Source organism: Plecotus auritus, assembly GCF_963455305.1.
Source record: "Plecotus auritus genome assembly, chromosome: 8".
NCBI lineage: Eukaryota > Metazoa > Chordata > Mammalia > Chiroptera > Vespertilionidae > Plecotus > Plecotus auritus.
Window position 1 is genome coordinate 42,680,084 of NC_137782.1, and position 23,317 is coordinate 42,703,400.

Here is a 23,317-nt window from a genome sequence, read left to right on the forward strand (position 1 = left end):
CTGGGTAAATGATTCAATTTCCCTATTAAATGTTTACTTTTTATTCCTACTAGTGCTCTTTGAAGTCCAAAAGTTTGTTGGTTACTAAGCTATGTCAGAACAGTGAGCTGCAGACTGCAGACGATAATGTCGTACGAACAGTGAATAATAATCTGTCTTCCCTTCTCTACTTAGGGACTTACATATCACACACTCTTTTCACCCAGCATATGTCAATACTTCCCTGGATAAATTACATCTGTTACTTGCTGTCCATTGTAGCCTGTAACCTTTTCCTGAAATTTTTCTTTTAAATCTGACATTTAACACTTAGAAAGATTTAATGGCATATGCAAATTTAGAGACTTTATTTCTCTCCTAAGATTATTCCTTAATTTACACAAATGCTTCCATATGTAGTTGGAGCTCTGTGTATAGTGCCTTCAAGGAGAAACGAACATGGGCTGACAAGCCCCACCTCCTGCTCTACGATCTCCCTGCTCTGCCACCGGAGCACAGCTTGGTGGAGGGTGTGGTGCAGACTAGTGACCTAATGCAAAGAAGTGCTCAGCACCGTGCATGCATGTGCACATGTGTGCCCATGTTTGTGAGTGTGCGTGCATGTATGGACAGCACTCTGCCTTGCCTTAGCTGTCACTGCCCCCACGACTTCTGTTGGGGAGGGCACAGAACATGGACTGAGCACCAGGAAGGGGCCTGCCACTGGAAGAGCACATTTGCTTTACGTGTGAGGCTGTCAAGAGGCAAAGTGACGATTTAAATCCAATGTGGGAAACTCCAAAGGTGCCTTCCTATTATAAGGTACATACTGCTAACACAAGGGAAATCTAGAAGGGTCTTTTTAAAAGGGTGTGGGAGAGAAAGAGAGTGTGGAGGAGTGAGTGCAGAGGGTCAGCGGACAGGGCTTTCCAGGGTTGGGTCGGCGGAGGGATGTGGGGAACCCAGAACTGCGCAAACCACTTAGTAAAGACTTCTTGACTGACACTGAGGGTTGGGTTCAAAATCTATGGCATTCGTTAAGACTTCACATTTCATTTCACAGGAAGATAATAATGATGGGTAACATTTATTGAGTAGTAAGACACAGAATTAAGCCACATGTCCAGAGTCAAAAAGCTGGTTAGTGGCAATGCCCAGACTATAAGCCAGGCAGTCAACTGCCAGAATTCGAGTTCTTACCTGAGGTCACAAACTTAAGAAAGGTCCCCTATAACTTTGGATGATTTACCATGCACACATGTTGAGTGGATAAACAACAATTTTAGGAATATAATTAGTTTAGAAATAGAATCAAGCAGTCTTTAAAATTAAAATCTAGTTTTTAATATATCTCTTCTAAAATGGCAATAATTTACATAAAACTAGTTTAAAAATATAACACTATGAAATTAAGTACTCTAAAAATAATGCAGATTCCTTTATTTTAAAACGAATCATTAACATAAAAATAAAGAGTGCCAAATGTAAAGTAAATAGATTGAAGAGACATTAAGAGACCCACAATAAACTGTCAAATTATGGGTAAATTATATATCCAGTAATGAAAATTTAAGAGACATATAAAACTGATTAATCAAGGAAAGATACTTTTGGAAATTCTTCTGTATGCTCATGTTGTTACATAAATACAGAGAATTCTTATCCTAAATCACCAACCTTTTGGAAAGTAATTTTACTCTATGTATTAAGCTAAAATGAATGGGCTATTCAGAACTACATGTACTTTCTTACTGAAAGGAAAAAGCAAGTTCATTAAAGCAGTAGCTCCTTAATCTAGCCTACCTTATTTTTTGGATTGGATGTGTTCATTACACTTCGAGTCTCTTTTCCAGTATAAATGACAACACCTATTACAGTACCTGCAAAAACACGAAAGTGGTCCTTACAGAGATACTTTAAATGGTAAGCACAGAGATAATACTTTCTAATTATATCATTTGATTGGAAATATTATTATATCATATAATTTTATATAAATGTATCCAACAGCACATTTGATTGGATTTGTTCAAGAAAACCTAATCTTAACTTTCAAAATAAACTTTGAAAAATTCAAATGATTTTTTAAGCAACACAAATTTACCTACAGATTACATTAGAATATGTACTAATATTCTTTGAAAACAGAGTGACATTGTTCATTCATTATTGTCCACTAAGATGGTAACTCTAACACTGAAGTTAAATGAAGAAAGGCCACATTCTTAACTGGTCAAAGTCATCATGTGACCTTTTAAAACCATGATGGTACCAACTGAACCAGTTTCTGTGAACAAGAGTCTAGGAGTATATTTCACTGTAAAGATTAAAGCACTAATATAAGAGCCTCTGCTGATATTCTGGCACATATACAATTAAAACAATAAGAGAAATATTATAAAAATATTTGGTATTCAATTTAGATATTATAAGTCTCTTTTATTCATCCCCTGAAAGTTTGGTTTTCTAACTGTATGTCAAGAAAAAATGATAAATTTGTGTTCCATCAAACTTCAGACAAAAGAATCATAAAGTACCCCAGAATAACCTATAGACTGCAAGAGATGTACAGAGGCAGGCATCTCTGAAATGTCAAGTTGAAACCATGGATGTCTGTTTCTAGAACTGCAGCTGTCCATAATTTAAAATCCTAACTTTGAAAAATTTTAAGGTAAGAAATATGATTAAAGTAAGAAAGACAGTCAACAACCATTATAGAATTAACTATGATAATTAAGCTCTGATGTCACATTAAGTGAAGGTGTGGTATTTAGTGAATCATTAGGCAGGACCCTCTGAGTAAGTGCGATCACAGGATCTCCTGGACATAAAGCACAATGACAGCTAATGTTCCACAAGTCACAGGACAAACTGCCTCCTCCACAGGGCATTCAGGAAGAGAGCGCTAGAGTACTGCTAAGTAGTGAAATCTGTAGCGGGGACACATATTTTTCTGTTTTAGAATAAACACCCTCCCACACACACCTTTTAAAAAGGTGTGTCACTGGGGAAGCTGTGTTCTTGAAAGCAGAGTGAACTCCAAACCGCACAAATGCTATCTTTAAATGTTATTTTTCAATAAACTTCTTAGATATTCTGTTAGCATATATATAGAAAAATATTAAATTCACAATGATATAATACTTTAAAACTTTCCTAATTTGCCAATTAAGTTTAACTTAATTAAAATATAAAAGTGTCACTAATGTAAAGTAAGCATCAAAATAGAACAAGGAAAATTACAAAATTAATTTCCTTCTAATTAATTTATAAAAAACAAGTCTCAGAAAAGGCTTGAAAGTTAGTCAAGCTAGAAACCACTGTCTTAATGTGTAGAGGTGACTAGTAATGTTGACTCCAGGCTGGCACTACACTTTAAAGTGTCCCAGATGAAGTCTGCGAAATGACAAGACCAACAGGAAACACTGCATTCAGACAGACAAAAGACTAAAATCAGTATTTGCATGTTAAATATAACATACACAAGAATTTGACAGAATTCCTCGTGCAATTTTATGTACTTAATCTTAAAGTTTGGTAAAGACTCATGTATTATCTCATTTAATTCTTACTAAAAATGAGTACTTGCTGGAGTCAGAATAATGCATTTTTTACTGAGTCTCCCATGCATTTTAATTACTAAAATTACTAGTCAGAACAGCATATCTGAAATATCCTCCATTCTCTTTGACAAAAGGTATATATTTATAGGCTAAAAGAATGAGTAAACCTGTATTCATGGCAAATCAAAGCAAGATGGGGAAGGGGTTACCTGTTAATTTAAAAATGAGACGTGAGGGGGCAACAAGATATAATACATTTGTCAGACTTAAGGAAAGATTGCATTTGAGAAAGATAAGATGTAGGGGAAAAACAAACAGACATACAGACTGAGAGAAAGATCAAGCAACCAAAGTCTTTCTTGATTCCAATCATATACCCAGAACCTGCTACACGCAGTAAGAAAACTGAGGCCCCTATGGCAGCCTTGGGGATTGGCTACATTTTACAGATGCTTTCCTGGAGCCAGTCTCAACAAAACCTCACGTACAAGGTGCTCTCGAGCATCCCTGTGGGGGGGTGGGAGGGGCGGTGGGAAGGGCGAGAAGCACCAAGCAGCAGTGGAGACACAGCGGTGACAGTGAACCAGTGACCACTACACACCTGCCAGATATACCCACGTGCCCCAATGAAACCAATGAATCAGCCTGAGAAAAGCTACACAAAGAAATGAGGCAGGGACACAGAGTGTCAGATGGGACCTGCACCAGATCTGGGCTCTGGCAACCGTGCATGTTTGGGGAAGACATCAGAGCAACACTTTCTGCCCACTTTCTCCACCTACCTCCCATCCTCTACACTTGCCCATGAGACAGAAGGTTTGAGAAGCAGCAACTCCCATCCCTGTTGTGGATGATGTACCCCATGCTGCAGTGGGTTCTTTGCTGTCCTCAATTCCCCTGTATGCTCAGCCAGAAGCTGGTTTGTCCCTGTCCCAGAGCCTGGGGCTGTCCCTCTGGGGCTGTCCTCATGGAGCAGCTTCTCCAGCTACCTTAATCCTAGACTGAGTAACCTATTTCTAGAGCAGGGGCCCCACGAACAATGAATGATAAAGAGTCAGGTTTTATTTTTAAATTATTAATATGTTGTGAGGACTAGTTCTGTAAAATACCACAACAATAAAGTAACAAAAGAAACAATTATAAAAACAAGAAAATATACGCCCCAATTTTTCTAACATTAAATTACTTCATCAGTTGCTATAAAAATTTCCAAATGTTTCCTCTCATTTTCTGTATTTATCACAATCACTGTCAGCCGTGGCCCTGGGCTTGTCTCAGATGCAGACTTTCAGGCCTGTCTGACACTCACTGAACTGCAGCGTATGTTTAGTAAAGTTTCCATGTTATGCCAGGCATCTTGAGAAACACTTGTTTGGAGCCACTCAAAAAACACAAAGCATCACCTATTATGTGAGAATTAACTATAAAAATGGAGCTTATTTCTTACCTGATGCAACAACTGTGCTTGCCCACAATGTATTTTCTATGCTGAGACTCTCATGAATGGGTGGATCACTGTCTTCCTGTTCAGGAAAAGAAAAGGAAAACAATACTAAATTACTAATATTTGCATTACTCACACTTCAGATAGCTACAGCATTAAAAAGAGGTCCACAGCTGGATCCAGTTGACCAGCAGTGAAAAGGCACTGCAAAATAAGATGGGAAAAAGGAATTGAGACAGGATTCTGAGATAGTGGAGCAGGAAGCACCAGGAATTTCTCCCCATTTGACCAACAACTACGGGGCAGAATCTGCCTGATACAACTCTTTTAAATAAAGGTTTGTTACATTTAACTTACATACACAATGAGTATATTTGATTTAACAGAAGACTTAACTCACCCTGGTAAATGTGCCTTCAAAGCTGTGAATATCCAGCTGTGGCTTCTGAGCATGGACATAAGCACTGATGGAAAACAGGTCCTGGAATACAGAGTATCTAAATTAGTAACATTAAAATTAAAGTTTCTTTAAAATTTTCAGCTACCAATTAATATTTTTCTATATTATTTATCAAAAGTGATGGTTGATTTTCTTATATTTTTTGTGCCAACATTATGAATTAGGATGGAAGATAACTAAAAGAAACAATTTCTAAGCTCAAGGGAGGCTTGGCACTCTTGATTCTAACAAATCACTGCTACCTGATGACAGGTCTGTGTCCAAAGCACTTGGGAGATGCTGGTAAGGTACAGAAAGTTTGGTTAATTTTATTAAAACAATAGGAATTATATTACCGTTAGCAATGTATCTAAAATAAATTTCAGTTTTTTAATGATGCACGATGATTTTTACCAGATCACCAGGAATTTACAACATGGAAAGATCCTCATCTGTCTGGATTTGGACAAATTCACACCCCACATGGGATTCTGACCGCCTGTAAGGCAAAGCTCCACGCATGCAGATGTGAAGCACACCTGAATTCAGACAGGGACAGGCAAATGATAGTGTGGGTGGAGAGTGACCAAATAAGTCTGTGATGAACCAAACACGCTGGTGCATTTTTCAAACTGATCACGTGGACCCCAACAATAATGCGTAAATTACAGCCACTAATAGAGATTACTTGTACTTGTGCTTTTCTTAAGGTAAAGTTTCAACAGTCTTTTAATTATTGATATTTTAGTGTTGCTTTTTTTTAAATATTTCTAACTGGCTACAGAAAACTGGACAAATTCAATACAGAAGTTTAAAAATATTGGTATTTTACTGAATTTGACTGGGATGTTGACATTGGTCCATAAACGTGAAGAGTAAGGAGTTCAAGCCTGTCCTTGTCTCATGCTCCATGTTGGCGCTGCCGCCTATGGGCTGCACAGGACAGATAGTGCCCTGGCCTTGGCTTGCTCCTATCTGCAGGTCCTCTGCGTCCTCTCAGGAGGACCGGGATTCCTTTTCCATTTTATTAGTACTGTGAGAGTTATCAGCAGATGTAAGGTAACCTGAAGATAACTGAAAAAGCTCAGGAGAATAAAAAAGAGACTTAAATTACAGGAAAATTCTGTAATAGGACTACAGGTTTGACAGAACAATCTAGTGACTATTAAAAAGATTAATGAAAAGAAAACTAACCACTCAAGCTGCACAACCAGGTCAAAGCTGCTTGGGGGACAGACAACTCTGCAGCTCTCCAGATGAGCTCTGATTCCTGAACAGGGGGGTGGGGGAAAGTGGGGATAGGAGTGGGGGAGGGGGCAGCATTCTGGTCTGCCCTAAGTGGCACCAGTGCCATGCCCTCAACACTCCAGTGTACTGGACACAGACTGTGCTCCCGTCTAGACAGCTCTGGGACTCTCCTTGGTGTGAGGCTGATGCCATATCTGAGCCAGAGCTCTCAGGGCACAGCCTGGAAGTCTCATCACTTGGAACCCTGGACTCACAGACCCCAGATGCCCGTACTGAACTCTCACTGTCTTCTAGGAGTGTTTTGACCATGACCCGAGCAATGCCAAACTGAGCGCAGGAATGGCCTTATGGAGACACCTGGGACCTGGGACTAGTGCAGAATTTGAACCCATGGGAGGGACATAAACCATGAAAACTGGATGCTGGCTGGGCCCTCTGAGCTAACCATGACCAAGGGCTTGGGCCCTGATGGGGCCATCTGAAATTGAGCCACTGTTGCCCCAACATGTGACCCCTGCTCACAGCTGCAAGTGGGAGGCCCATCATCCAAGGTGTCACTGCTGTCACCTGTGACTGGCACTCCAGATCAACTGCAGCTCGAAGCAGTTGATCATGAGCCTAACCTGCTTCCCTCACTTTCCTTCTGTTCACAGGCCTTAGTAAGGCAGCTTTATTACCGAGTGCCGCTGTCCCAGAGAGGGAAAGATCTGTTCTGGGCCACTCCCAAGGTAAATGGAGGGGATGACTGAAAAGACAGGGAGTTAGGATTGCTGCCTGATACCCAATGACGCTGCCAGAGAATACTGGGCAGGGCACAGGAAGGAGGTCATCCCTAGTCCAGCAGAACTGTCCGCATGCTCTCCCCTCCTGCTGCCTGAGGAAGCTTCTCCCGGGTGTAGAGATTGAAATTCAAAGGGACAGCTGGGTTTTCTCAGGTGGACTTTAGGGTGAATGGGTGCCATTTCTACTGGCTGCATCCAGGACCCATACAGGACACACCTGAGACCAACAGGGCAGGCTGGTCCCACCCAGCTGGGCAAGGACCTAGAATAACAACATACATTCCCTGTAAAGATGCCTTGGCCAGTGTCTGGAAATGTGGATTTCAAGAGGGTTCCCAGCATTCCCAGAGAAGAAAGGCTCACTGGGCCTAAACTGTTTATTCCAGCAACATGTTTACCCGAACACCTGCTTTTCTTCTGGGCAAGCCGAGGTGCCAAGGGACACCCTTCCCCTTACAGGCAGCACTTCATATACATCCTCACCACCTGCTGCTGACAGGACTCAGTGTGTCCACTGGGAACAGAGATCAAAACCACACTCCGGCCTCTGTTCTGGGAGCTACAGAACAATTCTTCTCCAGCCCTACGCCGTGTTCTTATTTCCACAATCATGTCCTTCAATGAGGTCTCATCTCCACTTGATCCTTCTTCGTGGCTTCTTTCAGACTGCAGTGTCCTCTGAGATTTCTCAGAACACACCAGAGATTTGCATGATGCTCTTCTACTCCTGGAATGGTTTTGCAATGCACGTGGCCTTTCCATTCCTGCTGCTTCTAAACATGTATTCAGGGTCCCTGTGGCCAGGGAGGCAGAACATGGAGGGCTCCCTGCTGTGTGCACAGCCCCCCGTCAGGGCTGCTCTGTGAGCAGGAGCCTGGCTGCTGGCTGTATGTCATCACTTGCAGAAAACAGGCAATGGCCTAAAAATGGTATGTCCTCCTCCACTTCCAGGAGCCATGTACTATTTTGCTGTTTATGTTTCATTTCCTCCTTTAATCTAGGTGAGAGAGGGATATACACATTTTCAAGTTGCTTAGAGTTCCTGAGAACAACTGTGAAGTAACTGATTATAGTACAGATGGTAATCCTGACAAGAATCTAATGGGGGCATCTGTTCTGAGGACCCTAACGACTGGAGTCTCAATGCCTCACCCAGTGAGAAGTGTGATGGCAAATGAGGGACAGTGAGATGAAGATCACTGTCCACCACTCTGCCATGGCCTTTAAAGGCAGAACTTCGAGCTTCAGATGGGCGCATGGCCCCTATAAAGAACACACACAGCTAGTTCTCACCAGGTGGCTCATTCTAGTGATGAGATGTGATGAGAAGTGCCAAGTGCCTGGGATGAGAGTGCTCTCCCACGCACTTCCCCTCCTGCTGGCTGAGCTGGCTGGGAGCAGACATTTGGGACAGTGGAAAGTCACAAACGGAGGATGACAGAGCTGTCTTCTCAACCTGGGACCACTGACCTCTGGGATGTTGGTGAAGGAGAAAAACTTCTCTCTTGACTTGAGGTGGATCAATACAGGAAACAGAAACCACTCCTCAGAGCAGAACGGGATTGAATACATAAAATCAGAGGAGGAAAGAGGACCATGACTAACCTCTAAAAATTACTCATAGAATGTTACCAAAATGATTCTCCATGGAAAACATTGTTGCCACTATCAAGTTCAATACACAGCAACCCTCCGCAGAGAACCGCCAACAGGCAGAAAGCTAACGCATCCCCGTCCCTGACTTACGGTACACACTCTCTGGGAAAGCTCCTCACACACCCTCCAGGAGACCTTGTAGCAGAGATGCTACACCAGCTGAAGGGGGGAGTACAGCAGCTCAACACTGTGGGTCTGCGACTGCAGCAGAGACTATATATTAACTAATAAAAATTTATTTTCAAGCTAATTAAGTCAAGCTAGCTTACACAAGAAGAAATACATTGTATAGTAATTTTAGACTTATGAAAACACGACTAGAATGTTTAACAAGCAGCCAATGATTCCTAGGATAAGGCCAGTTTGAGAATCATTCATCAGTTAAGTATTATACTGTCATAGTAATTTTCAAAAAATAAAATGTTCATATAACAGATTACCTTTGGAGACATGGAAATAAAGAACAAGCTAGCAACCATCCTCACTTCGACATGTGCATGAACATTTAGGGGAATGCATTTCATCTAGTATATTAGACATCAAATGACTGAATGATGGCACAATAATGAGAATGCCATTCGAAGCTTTTCATGATAATTTAAAAACCATTCTGAAGTTTTCAATCATGTAGGAAAGCCTCTGCTATTAGGTCAAGGGCAACATTTGTTCGCATTACTTAAAGGTCATTAAAATACATCCTTAATCATAACATGTGGTTCATTACAAATAAAATTGCCTTTCGTTCAATAAAACTCATTAAATGTAAATGGTATTGTTTACTGCTATATGGATCCTTTGAAATAAATCAGCAAGTCATGATTTATTGAAAATTACTATGACCTCATTGTTGTTAATAAATTTGCCTGATCACAAAAGCTAGAAACATATTTCCCGAATGGCTAGGGTGCCTGGAATGTGTACCTCCTAGACAGGCGCCTGTGTAGTACCAAGACATGGAGCCAGCACTGCAGGAACTGCAGCACAGCTGTATTAAAGGGCTTGTCAAAATTTTAATTCTCTGATCACATTAGGTGCTCTGGGAATGCAACTAAATTAGAGAGGTTATTCTTGATGGTGTCCTCAGTTCATTAAGAAAAGCTCTAAGATCTGTAGGTTCACTTATTCCTTGTGTCACGGTGGACACAATGCTCAACTGATGATGTGACAAACAGCGAAGAACACCAAATATTCCCGAAATCCATTACATTAGAAACAGAAAAGTCAAAGTGAGTGACAGTTATGGGCAGCGTAAGCTATTAAATGAAAGACCAAATTGCCTTGTCTGTATCCATAATAAAATTACAGCTTTCTTTTCTATGAATAAAGTTTCTATACATAATCTGCCAAATTATATAAAGCTACACATTTAATTTGATTGATGAGTCAGAAATTCCGTTAAATTTCCTTTTTTTAAATATACTGCTTTTTGGTTTTGTAGTAATATCTTAAAGCTTAAAACTTTTTCATTTACTACACAGTTGCTCAATCCAAATGCTCAATGCCAGTCCCTATCAAAGTATATCAACCATAAAAATTTTTAATTAGCACATGACTTGCATACTATAACTTTGTAAATATTTTGCAATTTATACGTTTTTGTCAGTAACAAAAATGAAAAAATCTTTATAATACTGAATCTGATAAAATGTCAGTTCCTGTCATCATGAGAATACTAAAAAATACAGATAACAGCAGTGTAAGTTTAACTACTTTCTTAAGATATAATTTACATGCAATAAATTGTGCATGTTTGAAGTGTACAACTTTATGCATTTTAACACACACACACATATATATATGCCCATGACATCGTCACCATCAAACTATGGGTCATTTCTATCCCCCTGGTCAGGCCTCCATGCCCTGCTCCCAGCTTCCAACACCCAAGTTATGGGACATTTCTATCTCCCCTCATCAGGCCTCCCTACCCTGCTCCCAGCCTCCATCACCCAAGCTGTGGGACATTTCTATCTCCCCTCTGCAGGCCTCCCTGCCCCGCTCTCAGCCCCCTCACCCAAAATGTGGGACATTTCTATCTCCCCTCTACAGGCCTCTCTGCCCCAGCCTCCATCACCACCGCCCTACTTCCCTAGAATTCTTAATAATGCAACCACACCCTACATGCTTTTGTTTGCTTAGCTTATGTTTGGCTTTCTTTCAAACAAGTTTTTTTCTAATACAGTGTTTTAACCCTGCACTTTCTCTTCTACCACTCTTAAATCTACTACTAATTATTATTTAGTACAACTCTTTCCAAGTATCCACTCCAGTGACTCTAAATTCTTGGAAGTGCGACTGCTATCCAAGAATGACAGCCAATTGAAATCCTTCCAGTCATTTAAGGATTCATGATCTTTCCTTCCCCTTTAACCCTGGCAAGATTACTTGAGGATGCTTGCTAGAAAAAAGAAGAAAGGACACAAAGAGGAAATACTCTGCAACCGAGCAAAATAGCACCACCCCAACAACTGGCTCAATTCTATAGAAAATCAGCAGGCTGCAAGAACATCTAATGACAAGAACCAATTTATTTTAGCAAATAGTATGAGAACTGTAAGCTAGATGCTTAAGTAGTAAGGTGATGGCACATGGGAAAAATTTTTAAGCATACATGGAACACTGGCCCAGAGACCATCTGTGGGACAAAATCACAAGTCAATACATACAAAAGGACTGAGAGAACTGAATACATTCTGTGAACACAACAGAATTAAATAATAAATAAATTATCAGACATTAAGAAAATCCCCTAATATTTGGAAAATAAACAATATCCTTTCAAGTAAATGAGGGGTGAAAGAAGAAATCATAAAAAAAATTAGAAACATTTTAAACTAAATGATAATGAAAGTGCAGTCTATAAAAATCTGTGTGACACCGGCTACGTAATACTTAGGAGATCTATAGCTCTAAACGTTTCTGCCAGAAAAGACAAAGGTATAAAATCAAGAGTCTAAAATTCTTTAAAAAGTTAAGCAAGAAAATTAAACACAAACTAAGTAGAATGAAGAAAATAAAGATAACAGAAATCAGTAACACTGAAAATAAACAGACAATAATCAATCAAACCAAAAGCAAGTTCTTTGAAATGATCACTAAAATTGATGAACTTCGCCCTAACTGGTTTGGCTCAATGGATAGAGTGTCAGCCTGCGGACTGAAGGGTCCCAGGTTCGATTCCAGCCCAGGGCACATGCCTGGGTTACGGGCTTGATCCCCAGTAGGGGGTGTGCAGGAGGCAGCCAATCAATGATTATCTCTCATCATTGATGTTTCTATCTCTCTCTCCCCTCTTCCTTCCTCTCTAAAATCAATAAAATATATTAAAAAAAATAAAATTGATGAACTTCTGGCTAGATTGACCAAGAAAAAAGAGATGTAAATTACCAATATTGAGAATGAACGAGGTCTTGAGACCAACAACTACTAAAAACAATCATCAAATATTATGAATTTTATGCCATTAAATTTGGCTACTTATATGAAACAAATAAATTCATTAAAAAATACAAATTTCCAATGAACAGAAAATTTGATGAACTCTATTATCTAATTCAGAAAGTTAATCCACAATTAAATACTTTCCCACAAAGTACGCTCTGAGCCCAAAGAGTTTCAAGGGTGAATTTGTTCAATATTTTAAAAAGAAATAACAATACTCTTATACAAGTACTTCAAAAAAAATACTGGAGGCAAAAAGACTTCCTAACTCATTTAATGAGGCCAGCGTACCCCTAGATATCAAAGCAAAAACATTACAACAAATGCAACACAGACAAATATCCCTCATGAACATAGGCATAAAAAATCCTTCATAAAATATCAGCAAATCAAATACTGCAATATATGAAAAGGACACTGAGCATGATCACATGAATTTCAACGGAGGGACCACCTAACATGTAGGCAACTGAAAACACCCACAGAATAAACTATTCCTGAGTCTTAAACATGTGAACATAACAGTCCAGGACCTAGGGGAATGAAGAAGGTTCATGCTGCACATGGTGATGAACTGTTAACTGGATGCGGCACAAGTAGGTTTTTCCATCCAAAGCCAACCAACCTAAGGAAAGGGACCAAATCCATGGTATCCAATTCTCTCCCTTTAGAGCAGGGAAGGGGAACATAAGGCCTGCGAAATCATGTTGTCTGGCTCCACCAAGGCATTAGGGGTGAGTTCATTAAATGTTTGACCAAATATAGCAGGCTAACTTTTAAGTTGATAATTTTCTATGGCCCGAGAATAATGTTATAAATATCCCAACAGCCCTTGGCAGAAAAAAGGTTCCCCACTCCTACCTCAGAGATTCTCAATCTTTCTTCATTGTCCATTGAATATCAGCAAATCATATAAAATGAAACTTCTCTCAATCAGATAAATACTACAAATAACACAAAGTAAGCACCAAAGGGCCACAACTGTGTTTTTATTTTTTTTAATTGATTTTTTTAGAAAGAAGGGGGTAGGAGGGGGGGGAAGACACACACACACACACACACACACACACACGCACACACCAGGGACCAAACCTGAAACCGAGGTATGTGCCCTAACCAGGAATCTAACCAGCCACCTTTCGGTATAATGGATGATGCTCCAACCAACTGAGCCGCACTGGCCAGGACACCAAAACTGTGATTTTATTTCAATGGACCCACTGAAACCTCACCAAAGCTCTCCATTTCAAAGATTACTGGACAGAGAGGGTTTAAAAATAAAAACAAAAAGGGTGAGAAAGAAAAAAAATCATAGTGTCAAGTCATTAGGAACATTCAAAACTATACCTCGACAGGTTATGTGCTAAGATACCACAGAAGTTATTTTGGCTTAGTTTTCAATGATCCTTCATTAGTAGTAAATATTATTTTTTAAAATTATTGATGCATTCGATACATTAGTTGGTACAAACAGAAATTTACTAAACATAAATGATGGGGTACTGCGGTGGTGCTCACCCCCAGAGCTGGCAGCCTCTGTGTGCAGCTTACGGCCACTCTCAGCTTCCAGTCAGTTTCGCCATCTAGTTGATCCGTTCGAATAAAACATGAACCTTGGAATTAGAAAAGAAAAATTTCTGAGTTACAGATACTTTAAAAACTAAAATTCCACAACACAGTTAGATCCAAAACAATATACCTAGAAATTCTTTATTTGATTCACAAAAGGAGTTTGCTGAAAAGATACAGGTGATTAACTATTTGATCCTTATCTCCTATTTGATATTCTTGGCTTATTAAGGTTTAAGATTAATTGCACTTTATTTTAGAAAGACCACACTGATCATTTCTACCTTTGATTCATGTTCTGATAACTAAACAATAAGTAAATACTCAAAAATATCCAAGAATGTGTGATTTGACTTTGATAATAAAATGTCAGAGGTACCACCAGAAAACACACGTTCCTCATCATAAAGGCACAGTTAAAATGCCAAAACCCTGGCCAGACCTACTGTCATACTGATAACCCTATCAAATCTTAAACATGAAAAAATATTAAATTTCAACAATCCATTTACCCTTTGACCATGCTATCACACCATTTCTCAGAACCCACCCTAAGACAAAATAGCACTATTTGTATGCACAGAATGACATACACAGATGACAATCATGTGATGTTATTTCTCAAATTTGGGGAACTATTTAAGGTAGAGAAATAAGAACGTATCTTCACATAGCTTAGTCCACTACAACTTAACACACATTCTAAAACTAACATGGAACTGTGCCAACCCCAACCATAACAGCTTTGTGTTCACTTGAACTGCAGAAGAAAGGGCCCCTGCACACCATGGGCATTCTCTGCTCTCTCACGCGGCAAAAGTACTAGACGCCAGCCAATGTTCTTTCTGCTAATCATGACCACTAGCAATTCAGTGCCAAAAGCGTGCCCTTTGAGATCCCTGCACCATTAATTTTTACCCTTTAACCACCCTATGCCAGGGGCATCACCATTGCCAGCATGAATCCCAGAGAGTCACAGAGAACAGCTTACCTTCCTCAGGCACAACAGGATTGATTTTCCAATTGCCCAGTTATCAACTGAAGATATACTAGTATCTACAAAACCATCATCTGAATATTTGCATGATTATCTCATAGCCTGTGTGTGTGATCTGATATAAAACATAAAAGTAAAGTGAAAGGGACTGGATTCCAGAGTCTGACTGACACTTTGAAATGTCAGTGCCAGAGTTCTGCTCCAGGTTTTTTTTTCCTAATACATAAAATAAGAAAAGGTGAGACTCTGTAGAGTTTCTTAAATTTTAAACATTCTGTGTTTCTAAAGGTGAAAGCTTTTCTAGCTAGATTGCTATAACTTATGAAACACTGGAAACAATGCAGTTGCCTTTCTTTGCTTCATGTTAAATAATTATGTGCTATTTTGAAATTTTACAGGAAATTGACATTTATTTTCAGTTACAGTAAACATTACTAATGCTGAAGTAACGGATATGATTTAAAGAGAGAAGGAGCTGCATAAGTATGACCAACTGGACTTGTCTTACATGAACTATATCTACTAACTTTTTTAACAGCAAGCATAAGCTTCAACTGATGCCAGTTAAGGATCAGCAAAAATCAATTATTAAATTAGTCTGCTTACAGTCTTATTATGAATGCTTGATTTTATTTTGTATAATTGACAAGATTTGACAGGAAAGGACAGGTCTAATGACAATAAAATTGAGATCTACCAGTATATGTGTCACGTAGGAGAGCCACACCAGGTGGTGACAAAGGAACTGCTGCGACTCAGTAAGAAGCAGTACAAATATGTAATATTCTGTACAAGTCACCCTGTAATATCAGCAGACTACCTGCAACAATTCATGAATCCAATAGCTCTGAAAGAAATGGGCTACAGTATGTGCCCAACAAAAGAAAAATAGACATTGACTTTGCATATATAATAGCAGATCGTTTGCCATCAAACTTAATTTCTAAATCATTTATATGACTTAATGACTCCGCATGAAATTTTTAAGCTGGTGGCAAGATGAATAGCACCACCGAGAGAACATGGATGAGTACAGTGTCATTTACCTGCCCCTCACCCCACAACAAGTGACAGCTGAGCTATCGTAATATGTCCCCAGCACTTAAACTATAATGTCATCACTTAGGAGACAAGTGAAAAAGATATTGGCATTTATAAGAGATTGATGAAAATTAGTTCTCAAGCATTAATTTCTCTTAATACCACTAAAAGAACTGTGTGCATTCAGGAGATATTTGATCTGAATTAAGAAACGGATGAAGCAATTGATTAATTGGAATTTAAGCCATCAGTCACCAGATCCATCAACAGCTTCATTTACATTCTAAACAATCAGCTGACGGCCCAATAGAATACCCTGTATTAATACACAGTCAATATGATGCCACGAAGAGACTTGCGGAGCTGTATTGACAAACGCCCCATGGCTATTGTCCAGGCTCGAAGAGCTGCATAGATTTAGGACTTTCACGTTGGCTTGGGCTTAAAGATTTCTATTATAACAGACAATGTATTATCAGGTTTTTCTGAACAAAACTGAAAAGTAATAAAAGAATATTAGCAGTGATAGTACACACACACAAAATTCTAAATATGTGTACTTTTGAAAATTAGGCAATCAAGACACTCAAAACAATTACTTAGAGTCATATAAACAGAATTCCAAAAACTAAAAATCCTTTACTGAAAGCAGGTTTTATACAAATTCTATACAGCAGGGAAGCTTTTGGTCCATTTTACAAAGTAAAGAAAACTAGCATGAAACAGATACCTGACATTTGAAAGTTTGCATATGAGTAATTAGTAATTATTTTTGTAATGTGAGATAAAGAAAGAATAAAACTGAGGAATATAATAGAATCATAGGCTAAAACAAATAAGGTCCATTAATAACCTTAAAAAATTAGCATACATGTATATTATGTATGTTTTTGTGGGGCACAAGGAAATAATTCTTAAGATACTCAAAGAGCCCTAGCTGGCTTAGCTCAGCAGATAGAGCGTCAGCCTGCGGACTGAAGGGTCACAGGTTCGATTCCGGCCAAGGGCACGTGCCTGGGTTGCGAGCTCGATCCCCAGTAGGGGGCGTGCAGGAGGCAGTCGATCAATGATTCTCTCTCTTCATTGATGTTTCTATCTCTCTCTCCTTCTCCCTTCCTCTCTGAAATCAATAAATATATTTTTTTAAAAAAGATACTCAAAGAGATCCTTGACCTCCAAAATACAAAATATTAAGTATCCTTACACTACACAGTAACTGCCCCTATACCATGAAATATAACACAAAATTAAAGAAAAATAAAAGAAGACATCTTTGAAACATCATCCATTTGGACAGAATGCTATTAATCTGGAATTAACACAGTGGAGTATCTCACTTGCCCAATGTGCTACTTCTATTTCTGTCTTACTGTCTTACTACCGCATAACAATGACACGGTAAAAAGATTATTAAGATGCCTAAGGAGAATTTTCAAAACTGCTATTAGTCATATAAACTTTAGCAAAGAATTTATGTTCTCCCTCAGATTCCTCCTCTGAAAAATGGACATTTCTATTTTCCAGTTATAAAATGCTGAATTTCCTTCATTTTTTATCTCCTAACACAATCTATGTAATGTACTTCTCTTAAGTTGATCATCTAAAACAATTACCATATTTAGGATAATATTCTTAATCTTATATACAATTCCAACACAGTAATTAAAAGAACAATTAATAAAAAGCATCTTCCTAATGGAAATATTTTTGTTATTCATTATAATGAATATATTTAGAAACAAAGACAAATTTTAAATAAATAGGTGATGTCAGCAGGGATGGCAGTGTAAAAAAATCTCTGAAAATCCATTTCTCTACAACTAGCAAAAACAGTATGAAAACATTAGCAAAAACTGTTAAAAGTAACTTACTCAGAACTCTGGAATATAATAAAAAAATTGCAACAATCTCAGGTGCATTTATTCAAGAAACACAAGTAAACCTAGCTAAGAGTGAGCTGTGTTTTGCCCTGTTCCCAACACTCTGCCCCACTCCCATTGCTCCACAGTACTGAGAAAACCAATAGTCCAGCAGCCACTGAGTGGCCCAAACCCACCTTAGGGCTCCCTAAACCCCATGGCCAGAGAACTGTGACCACCTGACAGGAATTGACCTGATGCAGAGGTCATTCATTGAAAACAGTGTTTTCCCTGGAATGTTTGAAAAAACAATCAGTGGCAACTGCTTAATATCATTGCTGCCTCAGGTGGTCATAAAACTGGGGTAACAAGCTGAACAAAAATCTTTTTTAAAAAGTTAGAAAATGAGATGATGGAAAGGGGCTTTGAAAAGCTCTAACACATTCCTGGGAGCCTAGAAGGCCATCTGCCCAGGCAAGGCTGCCCGCATGCCCGGAAAGCCTAAGAGGCCCTCATCTCTCATGGCTGAGCTGGAGGCTCTATAAAAAACAAGAAGTGAAGGGAAAGGCAAAGCTGTGACCTCCCTACTACAGCACTGCAGGTGTTAAGAGAACACTAGCTATTTTACAAGATAAACCTTGAACATGGGAACTTGAAGAATATTTCTCTCACACAGAGTCCATCTGGTAATGGAAGGAGAGTGGGCTCTATTCCATAGTCATTCAGGAACCTAAGCTAAGGAATGCTCTGCTGTTTCAGGCAGCTTCTAAGGTTATCCTAGTCATGCGCTATTGTGGGCCCAGTCGTGCAGGGAGAAGAGCAGGTGGCTACAAGAGGTAAAAGGCAAGGCCAACCCTCAGGACATGACCCCACCTACCTGGACAGGAAAAGGAGTCCAGCTGTATTTCCAAGAGGAAAGGAAAATGGACCGGAAATGTAGCTTTCTAGTCTCTACCCCACTGGGAAAACAAAACCTCCCATTAAGTCTCACACAATAAAGTAAATGTGCCAAGTGTACAGAGTTTGCTTGATTATTAGGTGTAGCTGAGCTATTAATGGCAACCTCACCTTGCAATATGAGTAACATAGCTACAGTTGATAAAAGGAGAAAAAATTTTTCCTCTTTCTCATGACTTAAAATGACACTTTAAAAAAACGCTGTTTGTAAATGGAAAAAATGAAATCAGCAACTCTAAAATGTAACTATGTCCTTTCTAGAGTTTTTGTGCTGCATAGAATAATACATATGCTGAGCTTACAAAAAAATAATAATATGCTGAGCGTCCTATAAAAATATTGTTCATTTATTCAACAAAGTGAGAGATGTAAGGCAGAAAGAACTTTGGATGTTAGTTGATAAATCTCCCATGACTTTACAGATGATGAAAATGTATTTCCCTCATGGCTAGGTCATATAATTAGGAACTGACCAAAGCAGACTATATTTTAGGTTTCCTGATTCCCAACAACAGTTTTCTTGACCATATGAGGCTTCCATATCATTACCTCTCAGTACCCCTTTTCCATCCTTCTAACTTGAAAGGTTAGGTCATGCAAATATCTTTTTTTCTTTTTTCTTTTTTTCTGGGAAGCCCACTTCAACTCAGCTAGGCAAATGGTCTGGTCTCACTCAACCCCATCCCCCCCACATGTCTTTTCACCCTTACAGTATCTACACAAAACAGAGAATTACTATTGTCAATGTGTATACTGCCAAAAATACACAGATCATGAGTTCTAAGGGGAGCAATTTGGTTTTGCTCTCTTTTATATCCTAAGCACCACATAGTGCCTGGAATATAGTAAGTGGTAAGTAAATGTTTGCTGAATTAATTAATAAAATTGCAAATGCAGAACAGTAATAAAATTTCCAATAACATCATCTAATTATTTAGATACCAATATGGATATGAATGACAGCACTCATTTGATATATAGATTCTGAAAGGATTATACTTTTTAAACAACATATTATACAGTAAAGTCATTGTGTTAAATATCAACAGTTAAATGTAATTTAGAAATTAATGAATTAAATGATTTATCATTCAAAGAAAAATTGTTATATTTTTCCTTTTAAAATGGAAATTAAATTGCCAAAATACCAAATCATCAACAATGTAAATAAAAATACCTGCTTTTTCTGAAGTCCTAAGAAATACCATGTCCGATGGAATTCTTTGATTCTGTAGAGAGTAATATAAAATGTTAATTATCTATATGCAGTTTATAAATTAACACAACTCCATTCCAAAACAGAAATAGCTAGTAAAATAATGAAAAAGGTTAAATTAAAATTTATGTTGAAGCAATTCACATTTAAAATTTGTACTTAAAAAGTGAATATTTTGATTCATATTTTAGTTGGACTTTTAAGATTTTCCCCCCATTAATGTACCATGTAAATGGTATTAGTGATGGCTTGAAAACTACTCCATTTCTGAGAAATGTTAAATATTGCCATTTCTGTGGCCTCTGTTGTACCTTAACTCATAATACAGAAGTTATTACCTTATAAAAAAATTATATCTTCCCTATTAGAGTAAATGACCCAAGAAAGCGGGGATAACATTCTTACAATGCCTCATAGAAAACAGAGCATATCATAAATAAAACACTTAATAAATTTTAAATCAGTGGTTCTCAACCTTTCTAATGCCGCGACCCTTTAATACAGTTCCTCATGTTGTGGTGACCCCCAACCATAAAATTATTTTCGTTGCTACTTCATAACTGTAATTTTGCTACTGTTATGAATCATAATGTAAATATCTGTGTTTTCCGATGGTCTTAGGCTCTATAGCAGCGGCCCACAGGTTGAGAACCGCTAGCAGGGTCGCCTAAGACCATCGGAAAACACAGATATTTACATGACGATTCATAACAGTAGCAAAATTACAGTTATGAAGTAGCAACGAAAATAATTTTATGGTTGGGGGTCACCACAACATGAGGAACTGTATTAAAGGGTCACGGCATTAGAAAGGTTGAGAACCACTGTTTTAAATGAATGAATAAATGTAAAATTGAATAACCAAAAATAAATTCCACAAATTTGAAGAGGTGTTCTTTTATAAAGCAGAAAAGGAAAAATAACTCAAACGTACTGTATGGCACATAAAAACTTTTATAAGTTACTAATCATACATTTAATCATTATTACCAATAACTCAATAAAGCTAAAGAAAAATTATAAGAATACTTCTTATAATTTCATGAATTATTTATATTTTTTGAGACCTCATAAAGATTTTCCTACACATGATATAAGAAATGGATTTTTTTATTACATAGTCTTGAGGGGAGGGAAAGATAAAAAGTATCAGTCAGCAGGCAATAAAAACAAATAAAAGTTGTTAAAACAGAAAAAAGTATGTTGTAGGATAGAGCTACTTCTTTCTAATATGAAGGAAGAAGGGCAATTATTAATATCTAAAGAGCTCCTAGGTCAAGGAAGAAATCACAATGGAAATTAGAAAATATTTTTAATTGAAGAGTAATAAAATCTCAACACATCAAAATATGTGGAACACAGCCAAAGTCAGGAAAGTGTGAAGAGGAAAATGTATACAAGTAAATGCACACAATAAAACAGAGAGGTTAAAAACATCAAGAGCTAAATGTCCATTTGAAAGCAGAAAAAAAAAAAAAAAGCCAATGAGCCACAAAGTAAGTACAAGGATGTAAACAAATATAGGAATAAAAATTAATGACACAGAAAACAAATATATGTATATACACCTACATACATATATTCATATATATCAGTAACAAACAGCAAGAAAATAAGTATTTTTCAAATATTCCCATTTCAGTAATAAGAAAAAACTAATAAAAATAAACTAATAAATGATTGGTGAGCTCTATAAAAAACCTATTAAATATTACTGAAATTAAATAAAACCTAAAAAAATACAATGTATCAGGTTTCAAAACTAGAATGTATAGTATTGCAAAGATGTCAAGTGTTCATAAATTGACCTATATATTCAACACAAACCCAACCAACATCTTGCCATGGTTTTTGGTGGGAATTAACAAGGTATTGCTAATATTTACAGGAAATGCAAAAGAACAACCAAGACAAATGTCAGAAACATAGAGAGTTGAGTTTACAATACAGCAAAACGAAAATATTTAAGTAGAAGCATGAGGGCAAGGTAGCATTTAACAGAGAGAGATAATTACACCAATGTAAAGTGCAGGCTCCAGAAGGAATCCCAAACATGGAAAGACTCCAGATTTAGCAGGGAGATAAAACTGCAGATCTATTAGGACATGATGGTCTTTTCAAGAAATAGTGTTGAGAAAATTAGATACCCACAGGGAGGGGGGAGAATACCTGATCTCTACTTCAATCAAAACACAAATCAATTCCAGATGAATTATATTTCTCAAAGTCAAAGTCCAAACAATAAGATTCCTAAACAATAATATAGAGGAATATTTTCACAACGCTTTGGAAGGAAAAATGACTTTTTCCCCATCACCAAAAATTTTTTTACAAAACCACACACCTATAAATGCAAAGATTAATGAAGTAGACTTCATTAAAATTAAGGATTTTTTTTTCAACAAAGCACACCCCAGGAAGGAAAGCAACATAAAGGACTCACATCCAGAATACATAAAGACCATAAAGGGATGAGAAAAGGGCTAACTCAGAAGGAAAATGGCTGATTGGTTGATCTCTTCCCTCTAAACCAAGAAACTCATATACGTATATGCATAACCCAAGGACACAGACAGTGGGTGGTGAAGGCTTGGGGGGTTGGAGGGGAGGAAGAGAGGGCAATGGAGGGGGGGGAGCGGGAAGGAGAGATATGTAATACTTTCAACAATAAATATATATATATATATATATATATATATATATATATATATATATATATAAAGAGAGAGAGAGAGAGAGAGAGAGAGAGAGAGAGAGAGAGAGAGAGAGAAGGAAAATGGCAAAAGATGTTAACAGGCTCTTTCCAAATAAGAAAGACATCCAAAATCACACAAGAAGGTGTCCAACTTTATTAGTCTTCAAAGAAATGCACATTAAAACCACAACTGCTAGATACATATTGGAAATGCTAAATTAAAAAGACTGATGATGCCAAGTGTTGGCAAACATGTAGAGCAATGGGAAGTCTTACACATTGCTGATTCCAAAATAATTTGAAACATCACTTTGCAAACTATTTGCAGTATCTACTAAAGTGGAACATACCCGTACCCCCACATCCAACAATTCCACAAATGCAGCAGCACAGGTGAGCCCAGGCATGGCACCACAGAAACAAAAGTCCCA

General features: G+C 38.0%; 1 protein-coding gene across 2 annotated transcripts in view; it reads right to left on the reverse strand.

Annotated features, from left to right (window-relative positions):
- The window catches only part of ATP9B (ATPase phospholipid transporting 9B (putative)), a 141,231-nt gene that overhangs the window by 77,763 nt on the left and 40,151 nt on the right, over nucleotides 1-23,317 (reverse strand). For both annotated transcript variants that reach the window (XR_013961383.1, XM_080683641.1), the window contains exons 7-11: nucleotides 20,153-20,204; nucleotides 14,071-14,165; nucleotides 5,387-5,467; nucleotides 4,990-5,065; nucleotides 1,783-1,859 (exon numbers count right to left, since the gene is read on the reverse strand). Coding sequence is in view for 1 of the 2 variants with exons in the window: in XM_080683641.1 (XP_080539767.1) it covers nucleotides 1,783-1,859; nucleotides 4,990-5,065; nucleotides 5,387-5,467; nucleotides 14,071-14,165; nucleotides 20,153-20,204 (381 nt within the window). In the remaining variant the exon portion in view is untranslated. The remainder of the gene's footprint in view (nucleotides 1-1,782; nucleotides 1,860-4,989; nucleotides 5,066-5,386; nucleotides 5,468-14,070; nucleotides 14,166-20,152; nucleotides 20,205-23,317) is intronic.